General features: G+C 41.0%; 1 protein-coding gene across 1 annotated transcript in view; it reads right to left on the bottom strand.

Moving 5' to 3' along the window:
• Positions 1–644: 644 nt before the first annotated feature.
• Positions 645–19,964, bottom strand: part of smurf2 (SMAD specific E3 ubiquitin protein ligase 2) — a 59,828-nt gene continuing 40,508 nt past the window's right edge. Inside the window, exons 9-19 of the mRNA XM_017306382.1 lie at positions 18,421–18,505; positions 16,012–16,170; positions 15,863–15,910; positions 11,715–11,916; positions 7,837–7,940; positions 7,398–7,512; positions 5,728–5,906; positions 5,389–5,647; positions 5,113–5,314; positions 2,944–3,019; positions 645–1,493 (exon numbers count right to left, since the gene is read on the bottom strand). Of these exons, the coding sequence (XP_017161871.1) occupies positions 1,394–1,493; positions 2,944–3,019; positions 5,113–5,314; positions 5,389–5,647; positions 5,728–5,906; positions 7,398–7,512; positions 7,837–7,940; positions 11,715–11,916; positions 15,863–15,910; positions 16,012–16,170; positions 18,421–18,505 (1,529 nt within the window). The 3' untranslated portion in view covers positions 645–1,393. The remainder of the gene's footprint in view (positions 1,494–2,943; positions 3,020–5,112; positions 5,315–5,388; positions 5,648–5,727; positions 5,907–7,397; positions 7,513–7,836; positions 7,941–11,714; positions 11,917–15,862; positions 15,911–16,011; positions 16,171–18,420; positions 18,506–19,964) is intronic.

The following is a 19,964-nucleotide window of genomic DNA, read 5'->3' as shown; positions in this document are numbered from 1 at the left end:
ATGAGTAGAGTGATGTGCACTTTAAGCAGTAGTATGTCAGTGAGCAGGTCTGCTAATATATATTTATATATATATCTATATATAGATATATATATATATCAAAAGTAAATGCTATTTAGCACCACATGGCTGAAAGGTAGTAGAGGTTTCTTCTTTTCGTGTAACATGGAGGCGGCACAAAGCGGATAACGAACTCTGTGCTCTTCAGTTCAATACGTTTAAGATCACCGTCAGTTGCATGAATATAGTCCAGCTACAAACGATACGAAACTCCAGGATGGAAATGATTAGGACAACCAAGAAAAGAATCGGTAGATTTTTAAAGGGTCAGCAAAATATTTAGGAAAAAGTTTGTTGATTTCCAAAAATGATTATGGCACTTTTTTTTTTTTTTGCCTTTAGGACGAGTTTCTCCCAATGTAAGTAGTAGAGATTCTGTCCACATTAACCACAGCATACACTTCCATGAAAGTCAGTGAAGCTTCCACAAACTGTCTCCCATAATTTAAGCAAACAAAAGTAAAAAAACAAAAAAACAGGGCAATATTTCAAAGATTTTTTTCCCCAGAAACGGTGAAAAAAAGAAAAAAGAAAAAGGGTTTCTGGAAGAATAGCAATAAATTATATATATTACATAGAATTTTATTGTTTCTCCTTTGCCCCCCCCCCAAATCCCCAATGTTATAAAAAAAAATAAAAAATCACATTTCAGGCAATTCATTCATTTACTCGTTTTCAAACACAACTAGCTCTTGAAATGTGCGGATCAGGGTTTCAGGGTGCACAGGCCCCCGCGTGTGTCTTTGGAGGAGGTTGTAAACAGTCGGTTGCAGCTCAGTATGTGACCTTCCCTTCCTCTTCTGCTCACAGGTCGCCTCCGTGGTAACGCCGACGGGCCCCGGCGCAGTCGCTCGGAGGCTTCGGTTTATCTGCATCTGGATTTAGTGTGACCTGCGACCGTCGAATGCTTGTAAAAAAACATTTAAAAAAAATAAAATCCTTGCTTGCGGCTAACAAAATCAGTCGTTTATAAATGTGATTTTTCTCACGTTCTGCTGGGTAAAAGGATGAATTGCTACGTGGAATAAAGTCTGTTTTTAAATGCCGAGATGAAAAAAAAAAAGAGCCAGCAAAATCTGAAGGTTCCACAAGTTAGTAAATAGAGTTATTAGCAGCTGGAAATATCCTTTTCAATTATTTAAAATAAAATGATATAAAGGGAAGAAGGCTTTTTTCTGGTGTTCTTCCCGTCTTTTAGTTTGGCTACATGTCAGAGTATGAATCCTTCCCTCCCCGCCCCGGACCGAACGCCTCGCTCTGGAGTTGGTGGTCTGCTGAGGTCAAACCCCCCCGCAGCTTCTGGTTGTTGCCGAGTCCTGCAGGCGTCGACCGTTCACTCCACGGCGAAGCCGCACGTCTCCTCGATGGCAGTGAGCAACTTGTCGTACAATTTGTCGTAGGTTTCGTAGGGAGGAATGTCGATTCGATTGAAACTGGAGGAAAGACAACAGAGTCAGTAAAAAGTAGTTTGAAGGCGACGGCATCTTCCACATTTACTGACACTCCCGTTATTAAAGACGTGTAAAATTCAAAATAAATTCAGTTTTTGTTTTTGGAACGTTGAAAAGTCTACCTTTAAATTTAAGTGAAGCTTTTCCAAAAACATATTTTCTTGGTAATTAACTGATTTCAACAACAAACTACCAGCAGCAGTTTTTTAATGCCCTTTTCCTACATTCGATGAAAAAAAGTTCACCCACTACCATTGGTTTTAGCTGTCAAGTTGTCAACATAACGCGCTAAATCTTAAATGTACGTGTGGTATATAATTAATTGTCAACTCTCTTACAAGCAGATAACAATACCCAGTGGTATCAGATTACACAGGTAAATAAAAAGTTTGAATTAAAAAAAAAGTGAGGGTGAGAGAAGTGGGTCGGTCGGTCATGCTAGCTTGACTTTGACAATCTTCACACGTAGAGGAGCTGCTGAATTTGGTGTGTTGTGGTTCAGTTAAAAAAAAAATAAATAAGGCGACTCACACACCGACTCTCTGTCAGCTCACTATGGTTAACTTTCTGAGCCTAAAATGAGAATATGCACATTGTCTCAAACCAAACATGTCTGAAGATTCTCTGTTTTCCAGGTTTTACTATTCAGAGAAGTCATTCTGTTCCAAAAGTTAGAAACTTTAACTGATCTGGTTGTGTTTGGGTGGAAGGATAATTCATAGTTGCAATATGTACAAACCTCCTGGTTTTTATCCAAACGTCGTTTGCTTGTTATTTAGACTGAAAGTTGCTGCTGAGCTCACCACTTTTTGACTTCACTCATGTTTGCAACTCTGCATTGTTGACCGCAGTACAAGACTGCTTTTAAGTCAAAATAACTAATGCAGTCAATCTGCGTTATGTAATATTAACGCATTAAACCCTTTTAGATTAATCCATTAATGTTGGCGGCCCTAATTTTTGTTCAGAATCTCTTGGTATTTCAAAGTAATGACGCCATTTACTCGAGGTTGCCATGAATTTTAGAAAAGCAACGACCCACAGCTTCACAGATCCTCTACCGTACACAACAAGGTGTGCTTTTTCCCCCAAAATAATAAACTGTTGATAAGAGTTACTGGAAATTCTGATCAAAAATGTAAAGTTTAAATAATAAAAAAGTGTTTCAGATACATTCATTTCCTAAGAATTTTACTTGTCAGTACAGTATGGCACAAATGATTTTATAACAAGCAAAACACTTTAAGACCATTAAATAATTGTACCAAAAATAAATTATGCTGCTGCATTTAAGGGGATTTATAAAAAAGATCTTTAGCATCTTCACGTAGGGTGCCAACAATGTGGAGTTTGCTGTGCTTCCCTCTTAAGTTAGACTCTAATCAATCCTAAAAGTGACAATCTGCCCGCTGATTGGATGCTGATCCCTCACCAGGTGTGGGCTTTGGGCAGGTTGTTGGTGCTGGCATCGATCTGGTGTATGGTGAAGAGTCGTGGTCCTGCAGCGCCTGCAGAGGGAAGCATTTTAGAGAAATATTTTAATAACAGTCACTTCTTCAGTTTGTTGTCCTACTACCAACTCAAAAGGTTTGGGTTTATTTATGTAATTTACGACATTCAGACCAGAGTTCAGATCAGACATCAGTGTGATAAGCTCAGCATAGAAAAAAAGTCAAGGAAAAAGTTCAAATATGTATAAGAAGATATTGTTCTGTGTAATTTCTAATCTCATTAGTAAAGTTAAAGGGACAGTATTATGTAAAATTAACTTCTTTTTAGCTTTACATCCTGTTATGATGTTATTCCCTCATGGAAAACATACCTGGAGTGTTGAATTGATTCATGTTAGAGAAATCCTTTTACCTCCTGAAACCATTCAACTGTGCAAAACGCCTGGATGGACCTAACCCCGCCTTCAAGGTGCTCCTTCAGACTAGCCTATTAGCAAAAACCTCTGGATCTGCACATCTGCTGAGCTCGTTATAGAAGCTATTTCTCAGTGTTGGTAAAATGTTGTTAAAGGATTAATGAGGAGGAGCCATGTTGTGATGTCTTCCTGAAGGCTGGGTTTCAGGAGCTTCTTAAAGAGACAGAGGCCCAATTTCAAGGAGTTAAATTACATTACAAGTCAAATTCATTTGAGCCATATTTGATATACATAACTTTCTTACAGCAACTGAAGGTGACATTGTAACTTGATATAAAATGAATCTACGTGCCTGGAAGCAACATAATGGCGCCCTTTCACATGCTAAAGGTACTTTGAATTATGTGGATATGGGTCCAAACATTAAACCTTCAACAGTTTCAACTAAGAACAGCTGAGTTTGCCCACAAGCAAGAATGTTTATCTGACAGAAATGGATATATTTATGCCACCATTTACATGAAGCAGATTAGATGCAAACTGTGAATATCTTAAGAAATATAAATATTTACATAACAATTAATACAACCAACAACAGGATTTGGTAAATGAAGCATTAACATCATATTCTTCACAATTATCTATGAAGCCTAAAGCAAACAGGCTTTATTTAACGAAAAATGTGAAAAACTGAAGAGACGCGAACACAAGATGATCCCCTTTTCTTTGACGTCATGACTGAAGTTCCACTCTGTTTATGAAATCTGTTTAGCTTGTGACTTTTTGCTGACGTTTGGCCCAAGATAAGACGGTCATATTACCCAAGGTCTGCCAGCGGATCATCTTTTACCCATCATGCCTGGGTGGCTCAGTGTCTGGGCAGAGCCGTCTGTCTGGATGGACCCACTGGACCACAGAGGGTTCATCCAAGAGCAGAACAACCCAGAGACAAACGGAGCCAAACACTCCTCAGTGTCAGAGAGACTGAGATCAGCAACAGCAAGAGACGAACGTCTTCAGCTCCTCCATTCAAACTAATTAACCCTTTAACCGCCACCTTCAAAACAATGACAGGTTAGCCAACGGGGTCATGAGGACACCGGCGTCGTCATGAAGGTGAAGGGATTTAAACATCGTGAAAAGTTTTTCCCATGTCAAAATTCCAGACTCGTTTCTTCTTTTTTTATAGCAATTTTAATAAAGTGTAGAAAAATGCACCACAAATTTATGGAAAACAGTAGCAAGACTCTAAATGTGAAGAAAAGAAGATAAGAAAATAAAAGAGAGAAAGAGAAAGATGAAGAGAGAAGAAAAGAGACATTAAAGAAAGAGGAAGAAGGAAAGAAGTGAAAGAAGAAAAAAATCAAAAGAAAAAGTGAGAAAGAGAGGAAGAAAGAGGAGGAAGGGAAGAATTAAAGAAAGGAGGAAAAGGAAGAAACAGAAAGAAAAAAGCACACAAGAAAGAACAGAAGAAAAAATAAATACAGAAAGAAAAAAGGAAGAAGGAACACAAGAAAGGAAGAAAGAGAAATAGAAAGAGAGAGAGAGAGAGGAAGAGAAAGACAAGAAGAAGAAATTAAAAGACAGACAGACAAAGGACTGGGGAATAAATCGAAAATTTCTAAGTATGGCCCCATAATTATATTTTCCTTTTCCATCCCTGTCCGGACCTGGAAAACCCACGATGGTTACCTCTCCAGATGCCATAGCAACCACCTGTACGTCTCTATCTACCTTGAAGGGCCTTGAACCCCTGCAGGGGAACCCTGGAAGATCCGGTGACGAACTGCAGCAGTCGGGCCCGGCGCTCCTCGTCGAACGACTCCACGGCCTTCCAGAACCACTTGACGATGCTGGTGTCCGGCGTGCAGTGTTTCAGCCGCGTGTTGGACTTCCAGTCGTTGATGTCAATCTTCCCCAGGCCGCACACGATCAGCTGCAGCGGGGGTGGAGACGGAGGGGTTACCGCATCGGAATCAAAAAAGCGGCCGGCGGACTCGAGCGACGTACCTCCAGCTCCTTCTCGTCGAAGGCCTTGAGCAGGTGCTGGGGGATGACCTCGTTGAAGCCCTTCTGCAGCGCCAGGAACTGCGCCTCGATGCCCCGCAGGAAGCGCCAGTTGACGTAGAGGCGGACATACTCCTTCTTGTTGTCCTGGGAGACGGGGATGCTCTTGCCGTTGGGTTTGAGCTCGTGCTGGATGATCTCGCCGTACGCGTTGTGCTCCACGCAGAAGGTGTGGTCCAGCACACCCGTGATGTCGTTGTCCCTGACGGCAGAATCGCATTTCAAATCGTTGCACGGCAAACAAAAAAAACAACAAATGGTGACCAAAAAATCTGGACGTACAGGATCCAAACCAGGCTGTTGTGCAGGTCGGGGTCGACGGACTCCATGTCGTCCAGGGTGATGGGTTTACCCAGCAGCTGCTTGTAGAACGGGAGGGTGAAGCCGCCATCGATGTAGTGGCCGTGGAACACAGCCATCCCCATGATGCGTCCTACGAAGTGGAAGTACGACAAATGCTCCTGCAAGGCGGAAACAACAAAAGCATTCAGGCTGGGTGTTAGACAAGCTGATCAGGGTTCGTACTGTCGAACCCTGCAGAAAAATTCAATCATTTCCAAACATTTTATATATTTTTTTTTTCTTACTTTATTTTATCCGTTTTGCTCATTGGTGGAAACAAAGACACTCTAGCCGCAATACAATTAGTCTGAAACGAGGGCTGGGAATTTATCGTATCGGTTATCATTTATCGTGATACAGATACCACATTGTCACGACAAATTCCAATTAATAATGTAAATATTGTCTGGATTGTTATTTTTAGAATCTTCTCCACTGTTTGTTCAATGAGAGTATCAATAAGCATCATATTTACGTGACTAGCGTGCTAAAGTAGCGTATTAGAAAGAAAATGTTTTCCAAGAGCAGTATTTGAGTTTTGGGGCTTGTTATTGCTGTGACACGATCACAGCCGTGCCTGAAGTTATCTAAAAAAGAAACAATCAATAGTTCTTATCGTCACGTTTATCGTCATCATAAAAGTGCCACGAAATATTGAGGAAAAAAACCCCAATTTAAAATCTATATTCAAAATCCATCCACAAAAATAAGATTTGGAAAGAGCAAAAGATCAACAAATGTTTCATTTAGTCTCTTACGTTCTTTCTCCATAGTCATTTTTTGTGAAAAATAATCAGACAAAAAATAACAGAGAATGTTAAGATGCAAATAGCCTGTCAAGAAAACAAATTGTGCTGGATGATAAATTGTTCCAGAAGTTATTGCGATAAACGACGGTATTGGCGATGCAGGATTTCAATACCACAGATCAAAAACTCATTGAGCCATTGGGAATAAGAAATATTCATTACACTGAACAAATCGTGATTATCTGTATTGTGTATACAAAACACAAAGTAGATAATCCCTTGACGTACTGCATAGAGTTCATTACAAAACCGTGCAGATAGAATATCAACCACTTTCAAGGACTTTTTACAGAAATCAAGCGCTATCCACACCTTGGAAAACATCTTTTTGAAATTCAAGAATTTCAAGCGGCCGTACCAACCCTGAGAGACGCAGAAGCAGTTTTACAAGTTCGTTCTAGCTAAACGGGAACGCTTTGGTTCAACAGACTGATGCAAACTTGTGATAAAGATGTGAGAGATAAAATAACGTGTTAACTCTGATGGTGTTTGATCTGCTTTGAATCGAAAGCAGTTGATTGAAGTTTCATACTTCCAGCAGGATATTCTTTGTTTTGTCTACAAAGACGGTTCCTTTCTCAGAAACATGTTTTCAGTCTTTGCTTTGACACAACAGTCCCGACTCTTATCTTCACAATAAACCGGTGAAAATGGAGCTTGATACGAATGGGATTCCCCCAGAAGAGTTTGCCCAAGTGGGCCGGGTCTAAGCGGAAGACTACGGATGAAAAATGGTACAAATCGAGGGGAAAAGTTTCCAGGTTCCTCCGTTTCTGCTGCTTTCATCAGCCTGCGACTTACAGGATTCACGGCGGAGTCCGGGTTGATCTGCAGCGTGTAGATGTCGTCGCGGGAGTACTGGAACAGGCCGTAGTACGGGTTCAGCATCTCATGCGACAGCAGGTAGAGCCACTCTCTGCAGGCGAAGAGAAGCACACAGGGCTCAGACCAGGAGGTGGAATATGTTCAAAAAACATAAAAACGCCTTCTGATGAGGCGCTTTGTCACAATAAAAGCACCTTTTCAAAATAACATCCAAAAAGCTGCTATTAAATATTCGTTTCATTAACTGCTTATAAAACATGGATAGAGTAGAAATTGTGACACGAGTAAAAATTTGATGCGTAAATATATATAATGTATTTACGCAATACAGTGTGTGATGAAACATGACCCATAAAATGATTTGGCTGAAACAGGAAAAACAAAAAAACCCACAGCAACCACTGGATATGCTCACCTGGCCACTCCTCCATAGTCAAGACCTTCTTCACCCCTGAACTTCACCATCAGCCTCTTCCACAGGTCCTTCGGCCTCATCTTCATCACCTGCCGATATGACTCCTGCACACAGACAAGATCAGTCAAATATCAACAAAAATGTCTTTTGTTCTTTCTAAGCGACAGTCACATTGGGCTCATAGTTCAACTTTTCTAACTGACCAGATCCACAGCATTGATGTCTCTTCTTTTGTAATTCACAGATCAGCTTTAGAAAACCTTCGTTCTCCATCACAACCATTCAACCGTGCAAAATGAATTGGTGTTCCTAGCACCGCCTTGGAGGACGAAGCTCCTCCTTGGACATGCAGCTTTAAAGCCTCTGAGCTTCCTCAGCCCCTCATTTCTTTTCAGTCATATTTGATAAACTCAGCATTTTTATAGCAACTAAAGGTGACAGTTACTTGATTGTGCTATAAAATGACAATACATGCCTGGAAAACACATAATAAAAAAGAGCTTCCTGATTATATGTAGTATTTTTTTTTGTTTTGTTTTTACCGTTTTTCATATTTTTCTGTATCAAATTGAGTGAATGTGTTTGTTTTGTGGGACTACGGATGGAAATTAGAATTTTGCTAAATCCAGCATAATTACGTACATTGTACATTCATCATTAATACTCACTGTCCCATTTACATAAAATCAATCAATCATACGGACGAACATGTTGTAGTTATACTTCGGGAAAGTAAAGACCCCTTACGACCGCTGATTGGTCTGTTGCTGACGAGCCCACTGGCCTGATTGACAGGTGGCGTCATAACAACTGAGACCCCACATGTTTTTGAAACAGCTGCAGCAGCAGTAGGAGGTCCAGAGCCTCCTCAGAAACAAGAAACTTACATTTCATTGTCGACAATGAGTCGGTTTTATCTTTTCAACTCTATTCTGAGGCTGAGCGCTCTACGCCGCCGCCGCCAGTGTTGGCCACACGTGTAGGCGGCTTACAGCATTAGCGGGAGGGTTCGCCTTGAGTGGATTAGAGGCCGTTACAATAAACACAAGCATAAGACTCCAACAGCGCCGCCTCTTCCTCTGCCAGGCTCTGCCGTGCCCTGAGGATGGAGCAGACAAACTCAAGGGTGGCTGTGGGAGAAATCTGCTCCGTAAAAATAAACCGGGGGAACAGCTGTGAACGTCGGCCGACGTAGAGTTTCCTACGGAGGCAGAATTTACTGCTCAACTTGGTCTGGAGAAGCTATGCAGCTATGTCTCTCTGAACCTTAAGACTTGCTCCGCCCCCTTCTCGCCCCCACAGCCCTCAACCCTGTCAAACATTGAGATCAGCCAACAAAAATGTCTTCGCCGAGATTAACAGACTCGACTGTTCCAGCACATTCCAGCGCATGCTTTATGAGGGTCATGCAGTCTGTTGCAGGTGGTGTTRTTCTGGTGAAGGCCTTGCACCTCATAGATGCAGAGAAAGAGGGAGAGAGAAAAAAAACTAAAACACTCCCCCCGCTGAGAGAATGCTCCTCTCAAACGAGCGGTCTGGTTTGGATTTGGAGCGGCGCTGCCTTCGCACATCGTAGATAACGTCGAGCGAGTGAAACACGCTCCCGCTCGACCTTTTGTGGGGAATGTAAAGAGGAGAGCAGGAGGACAACAACCTAAAATAAGTCACGGAATGAGCAATTCTTTGAGCTATGTAGACAACAGACAGACAGAAATGTTTTTAGCGATGAGTGGGGAATTAGYGATTTCCCGAGGGAAAAAAAAATCTGAAAAACATTGACAAGGTTCATCATGTGTTCAAGCTGTGACAGCAGCATTTTCAAAAGTATTTGCATTTCAGAGTTTTTTTAAGAGCGTCTGCTGGTTTCAGGAGGTAAAATTTAATACTTTTAAAGACCTATCCACTTTGAATAAAACGTAAGGTAGTTGGGGGGATCCTGCTGTGTCACAATCAACTCTAACAATTATTTTAACAATATTTTAGATGTGCAGTTTGTCAGTTATTTCTCCTGACATTTTATTGGTATACAAGTTAAGCTGTGCTGCTTTTTACAGTTTGTGTAAAGATTTGTTTTTATCTCTTGTTGAAATAAATACAGTGAGTCTGAGTGTCTGTTGTGGAGACAACCTGCTGGACCTGAAAGGAATAAAGAACAGTAACATAAGCATAGAAACAAAACTGTGAAATTTCTGGGTTCTGTTAAGTTTCTGGGTTCTAGCAAGTTTTTGTTTTGCACACAATGAACCTCTAACCTCAACAAAAAATAAGCTAGTGGTGAAAACAAACGATGTCCAAAATAACTGCCGAGAAATTTGAACTTACTCATTCGAGACACAAAAATGTTAGCTAGTTAATAGTTAGCTAAAACTAGAATTAACTAGCTGATACTGATATTTCAAAAATACAAATATATACTTGAAGGATTGAAAAAAAAAAAACTTATCAAACCAGCATGTGCAGCAAGAGTATCTGCTTGCTGCTATATTAGCAAGCATAGACACTTGCTAATTTAGCAAGCTAGCAGCTAGTTAGCGGTAGCCTCAGCCTCCACGAGTCACAGCAAGAAATGACGATGTTTGTGTGCGACTCAAASTGACAGGAAAGTCTCAGGAGAAAAAAATCCCCACACAGACATATATACGTATACAATGCAACATTAAATAGTCCTGTCACAACAAAATTTAAAACCTGTGATTAATGTATTTAAGGCCAATGTTTTTAAAGCCTTCAAGACATTTAAAGGCCTTCATTTGAGATACGTGAATGTCAGACTTCTTTTTAAGACTTTTTAAGGATCTATTTTCAAATGTTGTCATGTCACAACCACAGACTTTTGTTTGGATTTTTTGTGATTTACCAACACGCATAAGCGCATAACTGTGAAATTCATCCATACCTTATGTTCTTCTGTATGAATGTTCTTACCATGACGAGCTGTCATGCATGCATTTATATTTAGCCCCATTTACCCGGATACTGCTAAGCAAAATCCAGTGCAAACAATCAGCTCTGGAAACCACTTATTAGTAAAAAAGTCCAGCTGTGTGCCATTTATTCTCAGTACAAGTCTAGATGTTCTGTGAGGAATTCATTGTTTTTTTTTTTGTTTTTTGTTTTTTTTTTGTTTGCTGGTGAACGACCAGCATCAAGAAGACCAAGCAGACATGTCGAGATAACGCAATCGAGTCGGGTTGTGTTACAAAACGAAATCTGAAGCTTCAGGTCTTCTGATTCTAGTCTAATTTGCATCCCCAGAAGCAGAACCAAAGATGGAGAAGCAGCGTTTGTTTTTTATTCTCCACTAATCTGGAACAAACTTCCAGAAAACGGCAAAACTGCTGAAACACTGAGTTCCTTTAAATTATGTTTAATAACTAGTAAATCCTGGACGACACAAAGCTGACCTTTGAACAGGCAATACGAAATGATGGTTCTCAGTTAAGATTATAACAAAATTTACCGGGTTAGCCTTTATAGCATCCACAATGACCCAGTCAAACCCCAGATGTAAATTCAATCGAGAATATGTGGAAAGACTTGAAGTTTGATGTTTACAAACACCAGGCTGACTGAGGCCAAACTATTTTTCTAGTATTTTGGTGTCAAAATATGAAGTCTTGCACACAGACGACCTGAGCGATGTTGCTGCAATGTCGCAGTTATAAATAAGAACAACACGCTCCACATTTTTATTCTAAAAATTTCAAAACCGTCCACAATTTTCCCTCCACGACGGTATGTGCCCAATAAAATTCAGCTCGCGGGTCATCACGTGCCAAAATGTGAAACGCCTCTAGGGAATAAATACCGTTTTTACAAGGCACTGTACGTTCTACTTTGCGATTACAGTCCACGAAGGCTTAAGGTGGCGCACTGACCTCAAAGATCTCCTCGCGGGACACCTCGATGCGACAGTGGCCGGCCTGAGGCTGCTGCTGGGACAGCTCCTGGCGCAGGATCTTCAGCTTCTGGACCAGGTCTCGCTTGTACTTGGGCACGGTGAGACACTCGGCCTCTTCTGGGAGCTGACCCGGGGACACCAGGGCCTGCTGGACCTGGTCCTTCGTCTGGTTCTGACGGCTGGAAACCGCCAGGCGGACCCACGGGTGGAAAACACGGAGAGAGAAAGAAAAACACAAACGGGCAGGAGGAGGTTACAAACCAAATAACTCAGTGAAAACAAATAAAAGTCACACATCAAACATTAGAAGATTCATCAATCTAAAATTAATTGTGTGTGTGTGTTTTTGTTTTAAATTGGCCACAAATTGCCCTTCAGCCACATGTGAGCCCATATTATTGTAATTCTCTAAAGGAACAAAAAACAAAACAATGGCTGCAACTTTAAATGTTGACTGTGGTGTAGTTTTTTTTCAAAGGTTTTATTGGCTCTAGTGGCCTTTTTTTTTGATAGTTAATTGACAGGAAAGTGGGAAGCGAGAGAAGACATGCGGCAAAGGTTGCAAGGTCGGGAATCGAACCTGCGACGGCCACGTCGAGGACGAAGGCCTCCATATGTGGGTTGTGCTTTGCCCCTGCGCCACCACAGCACACCAACTGTGGTGTAGTTAAAGTGCTTTGCCAACCTTAAGCTAATTTAATGGATGTAATTGGAAAAAGTGTTGTAATAAAATAGATTACACTCACACACTGTAAAACCCTCGAGGTAAGTAAAAGAAATTAACACCAAAATATGCATTATTGAAAACGACCAGCAGGGGGCAACTCGTACTCTTAACACCCAGAGACGGTCCAACATTTGAGTTGATGGATAGACACACACAAAAATATTTTTTTCATGATTTATGAGGAGCCTGTAAAAGCGACTTTAAAATAAACAAGGTAGTGATGCTCAGAATTTTTTGAGATCTTGGTGAGGGGGGGGGGGAATCAACCACTCTGAAAACCTATAACCATTTTTCAAAACACTGGCTATAATGTTTACATTACATCCTAATCTGGTTACTGTTAAAACCACATCAGGGACTGTGAGGTGACTTCAGGTCAACATGTAAAGCATCCTGATTTCTCTTTAAAGCCAACAAATGACAAAATATGTTTTATAAATCTTTATATAATTTAAGAATTAAATTGTGTAAAACAATCAGTTTCAGTTTTCTCTCTCTCTCAGCATTACAGGAAATCTAAAAATAAAAACTGAACAAGTGTTGGCACAGAGGTAACTATAAATAGATTTAAAAAAAGATTACTCCTTCAAGAAACAGATTATGACACATCGACAGAATACACTTTTTTTTTTTTGCACTATGTCGTTGGATATGGGCAGACTGGTCTTCAGGTTCTGACTTGCTGATMGCCAATAGTGACCTGCTGAGAATAAAATCATTCTGGACAGCAGCTGATTTCTCAGAGCATCTCTAATTGAAAGCAGTTCTGAAATCAACTAGCTGTATTTAGTTTGCTTTTAAAGATCTTGCCAATACTAACAGAGATGCAGAATCCAGAGTTGTCATCAGGCCATTGCTTAAAGATCATAGTCGATGTTGACACTGAAGTCGAAAGATGAACACATTATTCTGTTATTCATATAAACTATTGCCAAGTAGGGATGCAAACAATTAATCTATTTATGATTAGTAGTCGATTAATGGTTTGTTAGATAAAAATGAGTTCCAATCCATTAATAATGTCTGTTGAGATCTTCTGTTAGTGTTGTAGTTTGGCCGCCATCCAGCAAAAGGCGCCGCTGGTCATCCTTAAACGGAGTCAGGAAATATAACACGATGGAAAAAAGCATTTCCAATAAGGACAGTTAGTTTTGAGGGCTGTCCACTTCATGGAGCGAAGTTTTAACATTCCTTTAAGAACGACCACAGAAATAGGTCTGTATGAACGTCTCTCTGTTCATGGGAAATGAAGGGTATCACATTCTTTTCATCTTCTATTTTTCTATTAAGCAACCTAATAAGTTCCTATTTTATATTTTGTGAATATGCTTAAAACCACACATTTTTGTTTGTTCAATCAGTATTTAGCACAKCAGACACAAAATATCAAAATAAAAAGATTTTTTAATTTTATTCACCATATCATGAAAAACAGACAGTTGGACCCTCTTGATACAAGAGAGAAAAAATATCCGCTTATTAATTAATTGATAACTTGCATCTCTACTGCCAAGGTTACAATATTTACCATCTTACTGATTTACGGATAGTTGCCACTATRCAGCTCCTATTAAAAAGAGAAAAAAAAAACTAACTGGAAGTGGTAACAAATGACCTCGAGACAGATCCCAGTTGTAAAGAGTCGGTTTAGCCTTTAATGTTTCCACCCACCCAACAGACTGCATTCCACCTCACCACAGTGGCCATTTTTCTATAGAAAAGTCCCATAGTTTGGTTTCTGGGGTCTGGTGCAGCATAATGGAATCACTTCCTGCCATCCCAGAACGCCACATGGTCCCCATAGGACGCTCGAGCCCTCCTCATGAATCCCTTTATTTCCTGCCGACTAGACCGAGGAGCAGACGGGGGGAGGCGCAAAGGTTACTCTGCTGACAGCACCCAAACACGGCGGGGAGGGAAGGAGAGGAACGGAGCATCTCTCTCGCCCATAAAACAAACGTTGCCGCTCCGTCTCTCTCTCTCTCTCTCTCTCTCTGTGTTCTCTTTCCAGCCGCTTATTGACGAGTGACTGGAACATGTTACCTGAACGCACCCCGACACACTTTAATCAATCACAAACATCTCCAAGAGAAGTAGACGTCCTTTTCTCACGTGAATCCCACAGCCTGGTCTTGGGAGAGACGGGAGGGTGGGGGGGGATAAGAAAAAGCAGACGTGGATTCGGTTACCTATTGGACGCTGACCTCGACCAGAGAAGGGAGCAAGACGGCAACAGCGCCGGGGAACGTCTTAACCAAAACCATGCAACGCTATAAACTGCAACTTTGATGGACATCATATATATCTGRCATTTTTGCGGGATGACGGCACACGAGGTGAAAATGTCTACAATCTCCGGCCTGATAAAAGGCAGATGTCTTGACAGGGAACCAGGAGGACTGATGGATTTTCCAGACATTTGTCMCAAGCTTGAGAGTCCCTTCAGAGTTYGYTCTGAAGCTAAACAGAAGAGGCAGTAGATCATACAATGTGCTGTTAATATAAACATAACAGGTTGACGCAGGCTCCGGTTATATCCTATTGTCCCTTCCAAACTTTAGGCTCAATACTCGTTGCAAGACACGGTGATGATGTCGAGGCAAGACATCTCCTTCGGGATAAAAGCGTGAGACTTTTAAAGAAAAGGCAGAGGTGGAAGGCTTCTGTGTGTATCAATAAATCTGGTCTGATTTCCTCAACTTCGGGTGGTCGGAAATCGGCTTGGAYGTGAAACCGATCTTATCTACTTCCACAAACATCTAAAATCAGCGATTGTCCCCTTTAGCTCTGTCGGTTAATAGTAATCGCCACATTGTTGTCAACTTACGGACTTTTCAGACACAAAAATGAGCACAACCTCAACTCTTTCAGCCATAAAATAAAAGATAAAAAGATTTTTAAAAAGTTTATATTTCTTTTTTCAAATAACTGCCCTCCGTCGCTCGGAGACTGTGTTGCTACAGCTGCACACGGGTTSAAACCATCATAACTACATGCATAGACGCTCAAATACAGTTCGTTCATTGACTTGGGCACGGGATGCATGTCTCCGTTTCCTGGACATGAGACGCTCCTGACACACACACACGCACACACCTACACACACACGCACGCACGACAGCGTCGGTTTTCACTCGGCTATTTGATGTCCGGCCAAAGACGGCTTTGTGACGGATCGTGTACTAAAAACGCTTTCATGATTAAAACCTCTGAAGAATTTCTGAAATGTCAGGAGGAAAGTAAAGGATGTGGGAAGCCTGTAATATGTATACATTTCTATGTGTGTGCGCACGCACGCGTGTCTGTATTCTAATGGCCGACTGGCTCCGGTGGTCAACACACTTTGGAACGGTATTACGGTGTAAAACCATCGGTCAGATGTAGGGCCTGGTCCTTACCTGACGTTTTGACTCTCACTGCTTCCTCGAGAGCCGTTGGAACTTGGACTAAATAAAACAAAAATAAAAACACAATTTCTCATCTCGTTTTCTGTTTTATTTTTTTACTTGCTTGTGTGTTATTGAGAGGAATAAAGCCCATCTCTTACTTTAGGACTAGATGCAGGTTGGCGGAGAGGCGCGGGTCGGTGAACTGCGTGGTTCGGTTGTTGTGGTCGACAAAGTAGACCCTCCCTGTGGCGGTGTTACGGATCTCCCATCCCGGCGGCAGCGGACCGAGTTCCTCACAGTTCACATTGCTCAGGTCTCTGAGGCGCAACGGAGGAGCAAAACCAGGTTTTAGAAGAAAAAAAACAAACAAACGATTATTTACTACTTTCAGTTAAACTTGAAACAGAGAGCCGAATGCTCACTGCAAAAACACAAAATGTCACCAGGTGTTTTTGGTCTAACTTGCAATTAACTTTTAAGAAAGAAACAGGAGCTTGTTTTAAGTCAATAATTAGTAATATTRATCAAAAATGTACTCRGATATCGGTATCGGAAGTGAAATCACTGGATCGGTGCATCCCCAGCTATAATTGAAATAGTGAAACTAGTACTTTTTTGTCAATATTAAGACATTATTGACCAAAAAAAGCTTCTATTTCTGGATGAAAATGTTACTTGTATGTTAGTTTTGTCTTATTTCAAATGTGCTAAGATGTTTTCACTAGAAACTAGACTAAAAAACTCTTAAGAATTTTGGAATTTTTAATTATTTGTGTTTACAGGCAAAAAAAAAGGGAGCAAAAAATAAATAAATCCCCTCAAACTTTCAGCAGTTGGTAACAAACTAGATTCAGAACGAGTGCAGCTCACGGTAAGCTGCTGCGTGACCAGAAAAGTTATGAAAAAAAGTCATCCATATTCAGCAGATGGGAGACGCGATCGATCAAGTTTTATTTAAGGGAGCGCACTGAGGCATGTTCTTGAAAAGTATGTGCAGATATTTTGCATGCGCATTCTTCTGGGATGCCGTAATCGACACGACCCACATGTCTGGGAGCATCCGACAGGGGCAGCTGGGCAGCCCCGGGTACGCGTCCCACAGGCTTTGACGTGACGCGGGTTGGGTAACGCTGCTACAGCAGAGGAAAAAAAAACATTTTTAATCTGGTTACAGGCATTGAAAACGTAGACGAGCCATCCTCAAAGCGCAGTCTGGTCCAAAAGGAGAGTCAATCCAAGCCAAGTTCACTGCTTTTTAAGAGAACCGCGTTGCAAAACAGGCGAATATTACAAACTTCGCAACATGTGGATTTGATAAAAAAAAAAAAAAAAGAAAGTTTTTCCCAATGATCTAAAACAACATTTACACTTCACTGCTGACACACAAAATCTTACCAAGTATTTTTAGTCTAGTTTGTAGTGCAAATATGTTGGTGCAGTTGAGATAAGACAAAACTAACTCACAACTTACATTTCAGCAACACATTTTGATTGTTTTAAGTCAATAATTTCTTAATATTAATTTTACAAAAAGTACTAGTTCCACTTGTAGATCGTTTCTCTTAAAACATATGAAACATGTCTTGTTATAAGTGAAATAATCCAGCAGTGGAACCAGTAAATTTTTTGCCAATGTTAATGAATAGTTATCTGTATATAATTTTTGATATTTGCACAAGAAACTAAGACAAAAAGTACTTGGTAATCTTGGTGCTGCTCTTCACACTGAATTCCATTTTCTCGCTGAGATTTCTTTGGTGTGATTTTTAGCGTGGTTGTTCGTATTATAATTTTCCATACGACTCACCATCAGACTCCATTGAGGATAATCAAAGTGTGTTTATGTGGGAGGGGGGAAAATGGACGCTGCACATGTCAGCGTGTGTGTTTGCATCGGAACTCGCTGTAAAATAGGAGCCGACAACATAATACATTCGTTGACGCCGGGCGTCGTGCTGTTTGTAAATTAATGTTTGGTTTCCGTGGAGAGCGGCAAAAGAGAGGCGGCGGAAATCTTCGCAAGCATGCCGTTATTAAACAGACCAATCGTCAAAACATCTGCCGCGCTGGTTTTATCTTTTATTTTATATTTATTCTCAGCCACGTAACGCCTCCGTCGGCTGAAATATTAGGATGTAAAAGTTGGATGTTTTAATAAAAAAAAAACTCAATGATTTAAAATGGCGATTTTAAATCATTGGGGAGTTGTTGTTTTTTTTGTATGGAAGCTCTATGTGACGTGACTCGCTCAGAGTAAACTTATGACCAATCAGAGCGCACAGATTTTTTTGAGTCCAGTTAACAATTAATTGATGACTAAATTAGTTGACAACTATTGTAATAATCGATTCATCACAATTAAGCCGATTAATCAATTACTAAACAAGTTGATAATTACTTCAATAATCGATTAATCACAATTAATCGATTGCTAAACTAGTTGACTATTACTTCAATAATCGATTCACTGCGATTAATATGATTAATCGTTTCAGTTCTAGCTAAGAGCTAAATGAAAATATTAGATGTGAAGTAGAAAACAGTAGTAGTGACTGCGTGACTCATACCTGGGTACTCTGGGGTCATGCCATGTGCTGACACCCGTCTGAGTGTGCAGGAAGTAAACTTGACCTTGCTGCGTCGTCCTTTGCTCTGTGAAAAGACATCGACAAAAACGTAAAGGGGTTAATCGCGTCAATTAAAAGCACTTCTGCGAAGTTGAATTCATATTCCTCGTGCAGACAGCTTGTACCCAATCTGTCAGCGAACAAGAGCGATCTGACAGATGGGAGATGAAAGGACGACTGGAGTCGGCCGAGATCCCAAATGGCGGCCGGCAGGGAGGAGGTGAGAGACGAGACGTGGCGGGGGGCTGGGGGACGTCTGAGTTTTCAGTTGGTTAGCTCATTCATCACTGCCCAACGGAGATTTCCAGTCCTCTGCCACCGTCTTCGCCGCGTCCACCTTCCTGTTTCTGACAAGAGCTGCATCGCGAAATGCTTCTCATGAGGTTCCAGGAATCAAGGGCGGAGGGGGAGTGAAGCGTATCATCGCTCGCCCCGTTAAGCCGGCGAAATGCTTTCTCAGACATGCCAGGACTGTTACGATATCCTAACACCGAGCTGCGAGACCGCAGGGCACAGGAAGTACTCTCTGGGTCCGGTTACACCTTCCCCTCTAATGTTTCCACCGCGCAAAGGAGCGATTGCGGTGCAACATTCATGCTGAATCATTTTTGATTCACCTGGTTTTTTTTTTTGTGTTTAAAATATAAAAAGAAACGACCAGATCCTGATTCTGCATATTCAGAACAAAGTGACTGTGTATATTCGCACGAGTGTATCATGCTAATTTATTGTCAGATTAATAAATTAGACGGCCTATCTAAAGGAGTAGACAGCGACAGAGAGCCTCCTAATCTGAGCGATGCGTTACAGTTCCTCCTTCACCGTGAGGAAAAACAAACCTTCCCCGGACTTTAGGGCGAGACTGCAGCTTGACTCTGCACTATCTTTTACATGAATGCATCTGTTTCACTGTGGGCTGAAAGAGGAGGAGGGAAGGAGGGCAGAGTGGCTGCTGCCAAGCTTATAACAACTTCTATTAGACCAAGTGTGTCAAACTCAAGGCCAAATTCAGCCTGTTGTAGCTTCTTATGCGAGTCTCTGAAGGGACGGCACATAAACAGAGCTTTCAAGATAGTTGAATTGCTTAAATATCATTTTATCAATCAAATCAAAGCCGATTCTGTCAATCGGTTCTTTCAGGATTCTGCGATTGCGGAAATTCACGCAAAGTCAACAGATTTTGGCGCTAATGCATTATTGTGAGTTTATTGCAAATTTGTCACAAAAATGCTAAAAAGAAAAAAACTGGACTTTGTTCCGAGTTCACTTCCTTTATGAGAATCAGCTGTCTAAAACAATTAGTCAATTTTTTAACTATTTTGTTTTATCTCTACATTACAGCTAATTTGCTTTATTTTCAAATTGTAAATGGACAATACTAAATTTTCACAAAAACCAGCAAAAGCGCCACACTGAGGAGACTTTACAGAGGGGATAAAGGGGCAGAAGCCCAGGGCGCCAATTTTTTGGGGAATTCAGCAATT

This window comes from Poecilia reticulata, linkage group LG8, assembly GCF_000633615.1.
Source record: "Poecilia reticulata strain Guanapo linkage group LG8, Guppy_female_1.0+MT, whole genome shotgun sequence".
NCBI lineage: Eukaryota > Metazoa > Chordata > Actinopteri > Cyprinodontiformes > Poeciliidae > Poecilia > Poecilia reticulata.
Note: the sequence above shows the minus strand (reverse complement) of the source record. Positions and strands in the feature narration are given on the sequence as shown.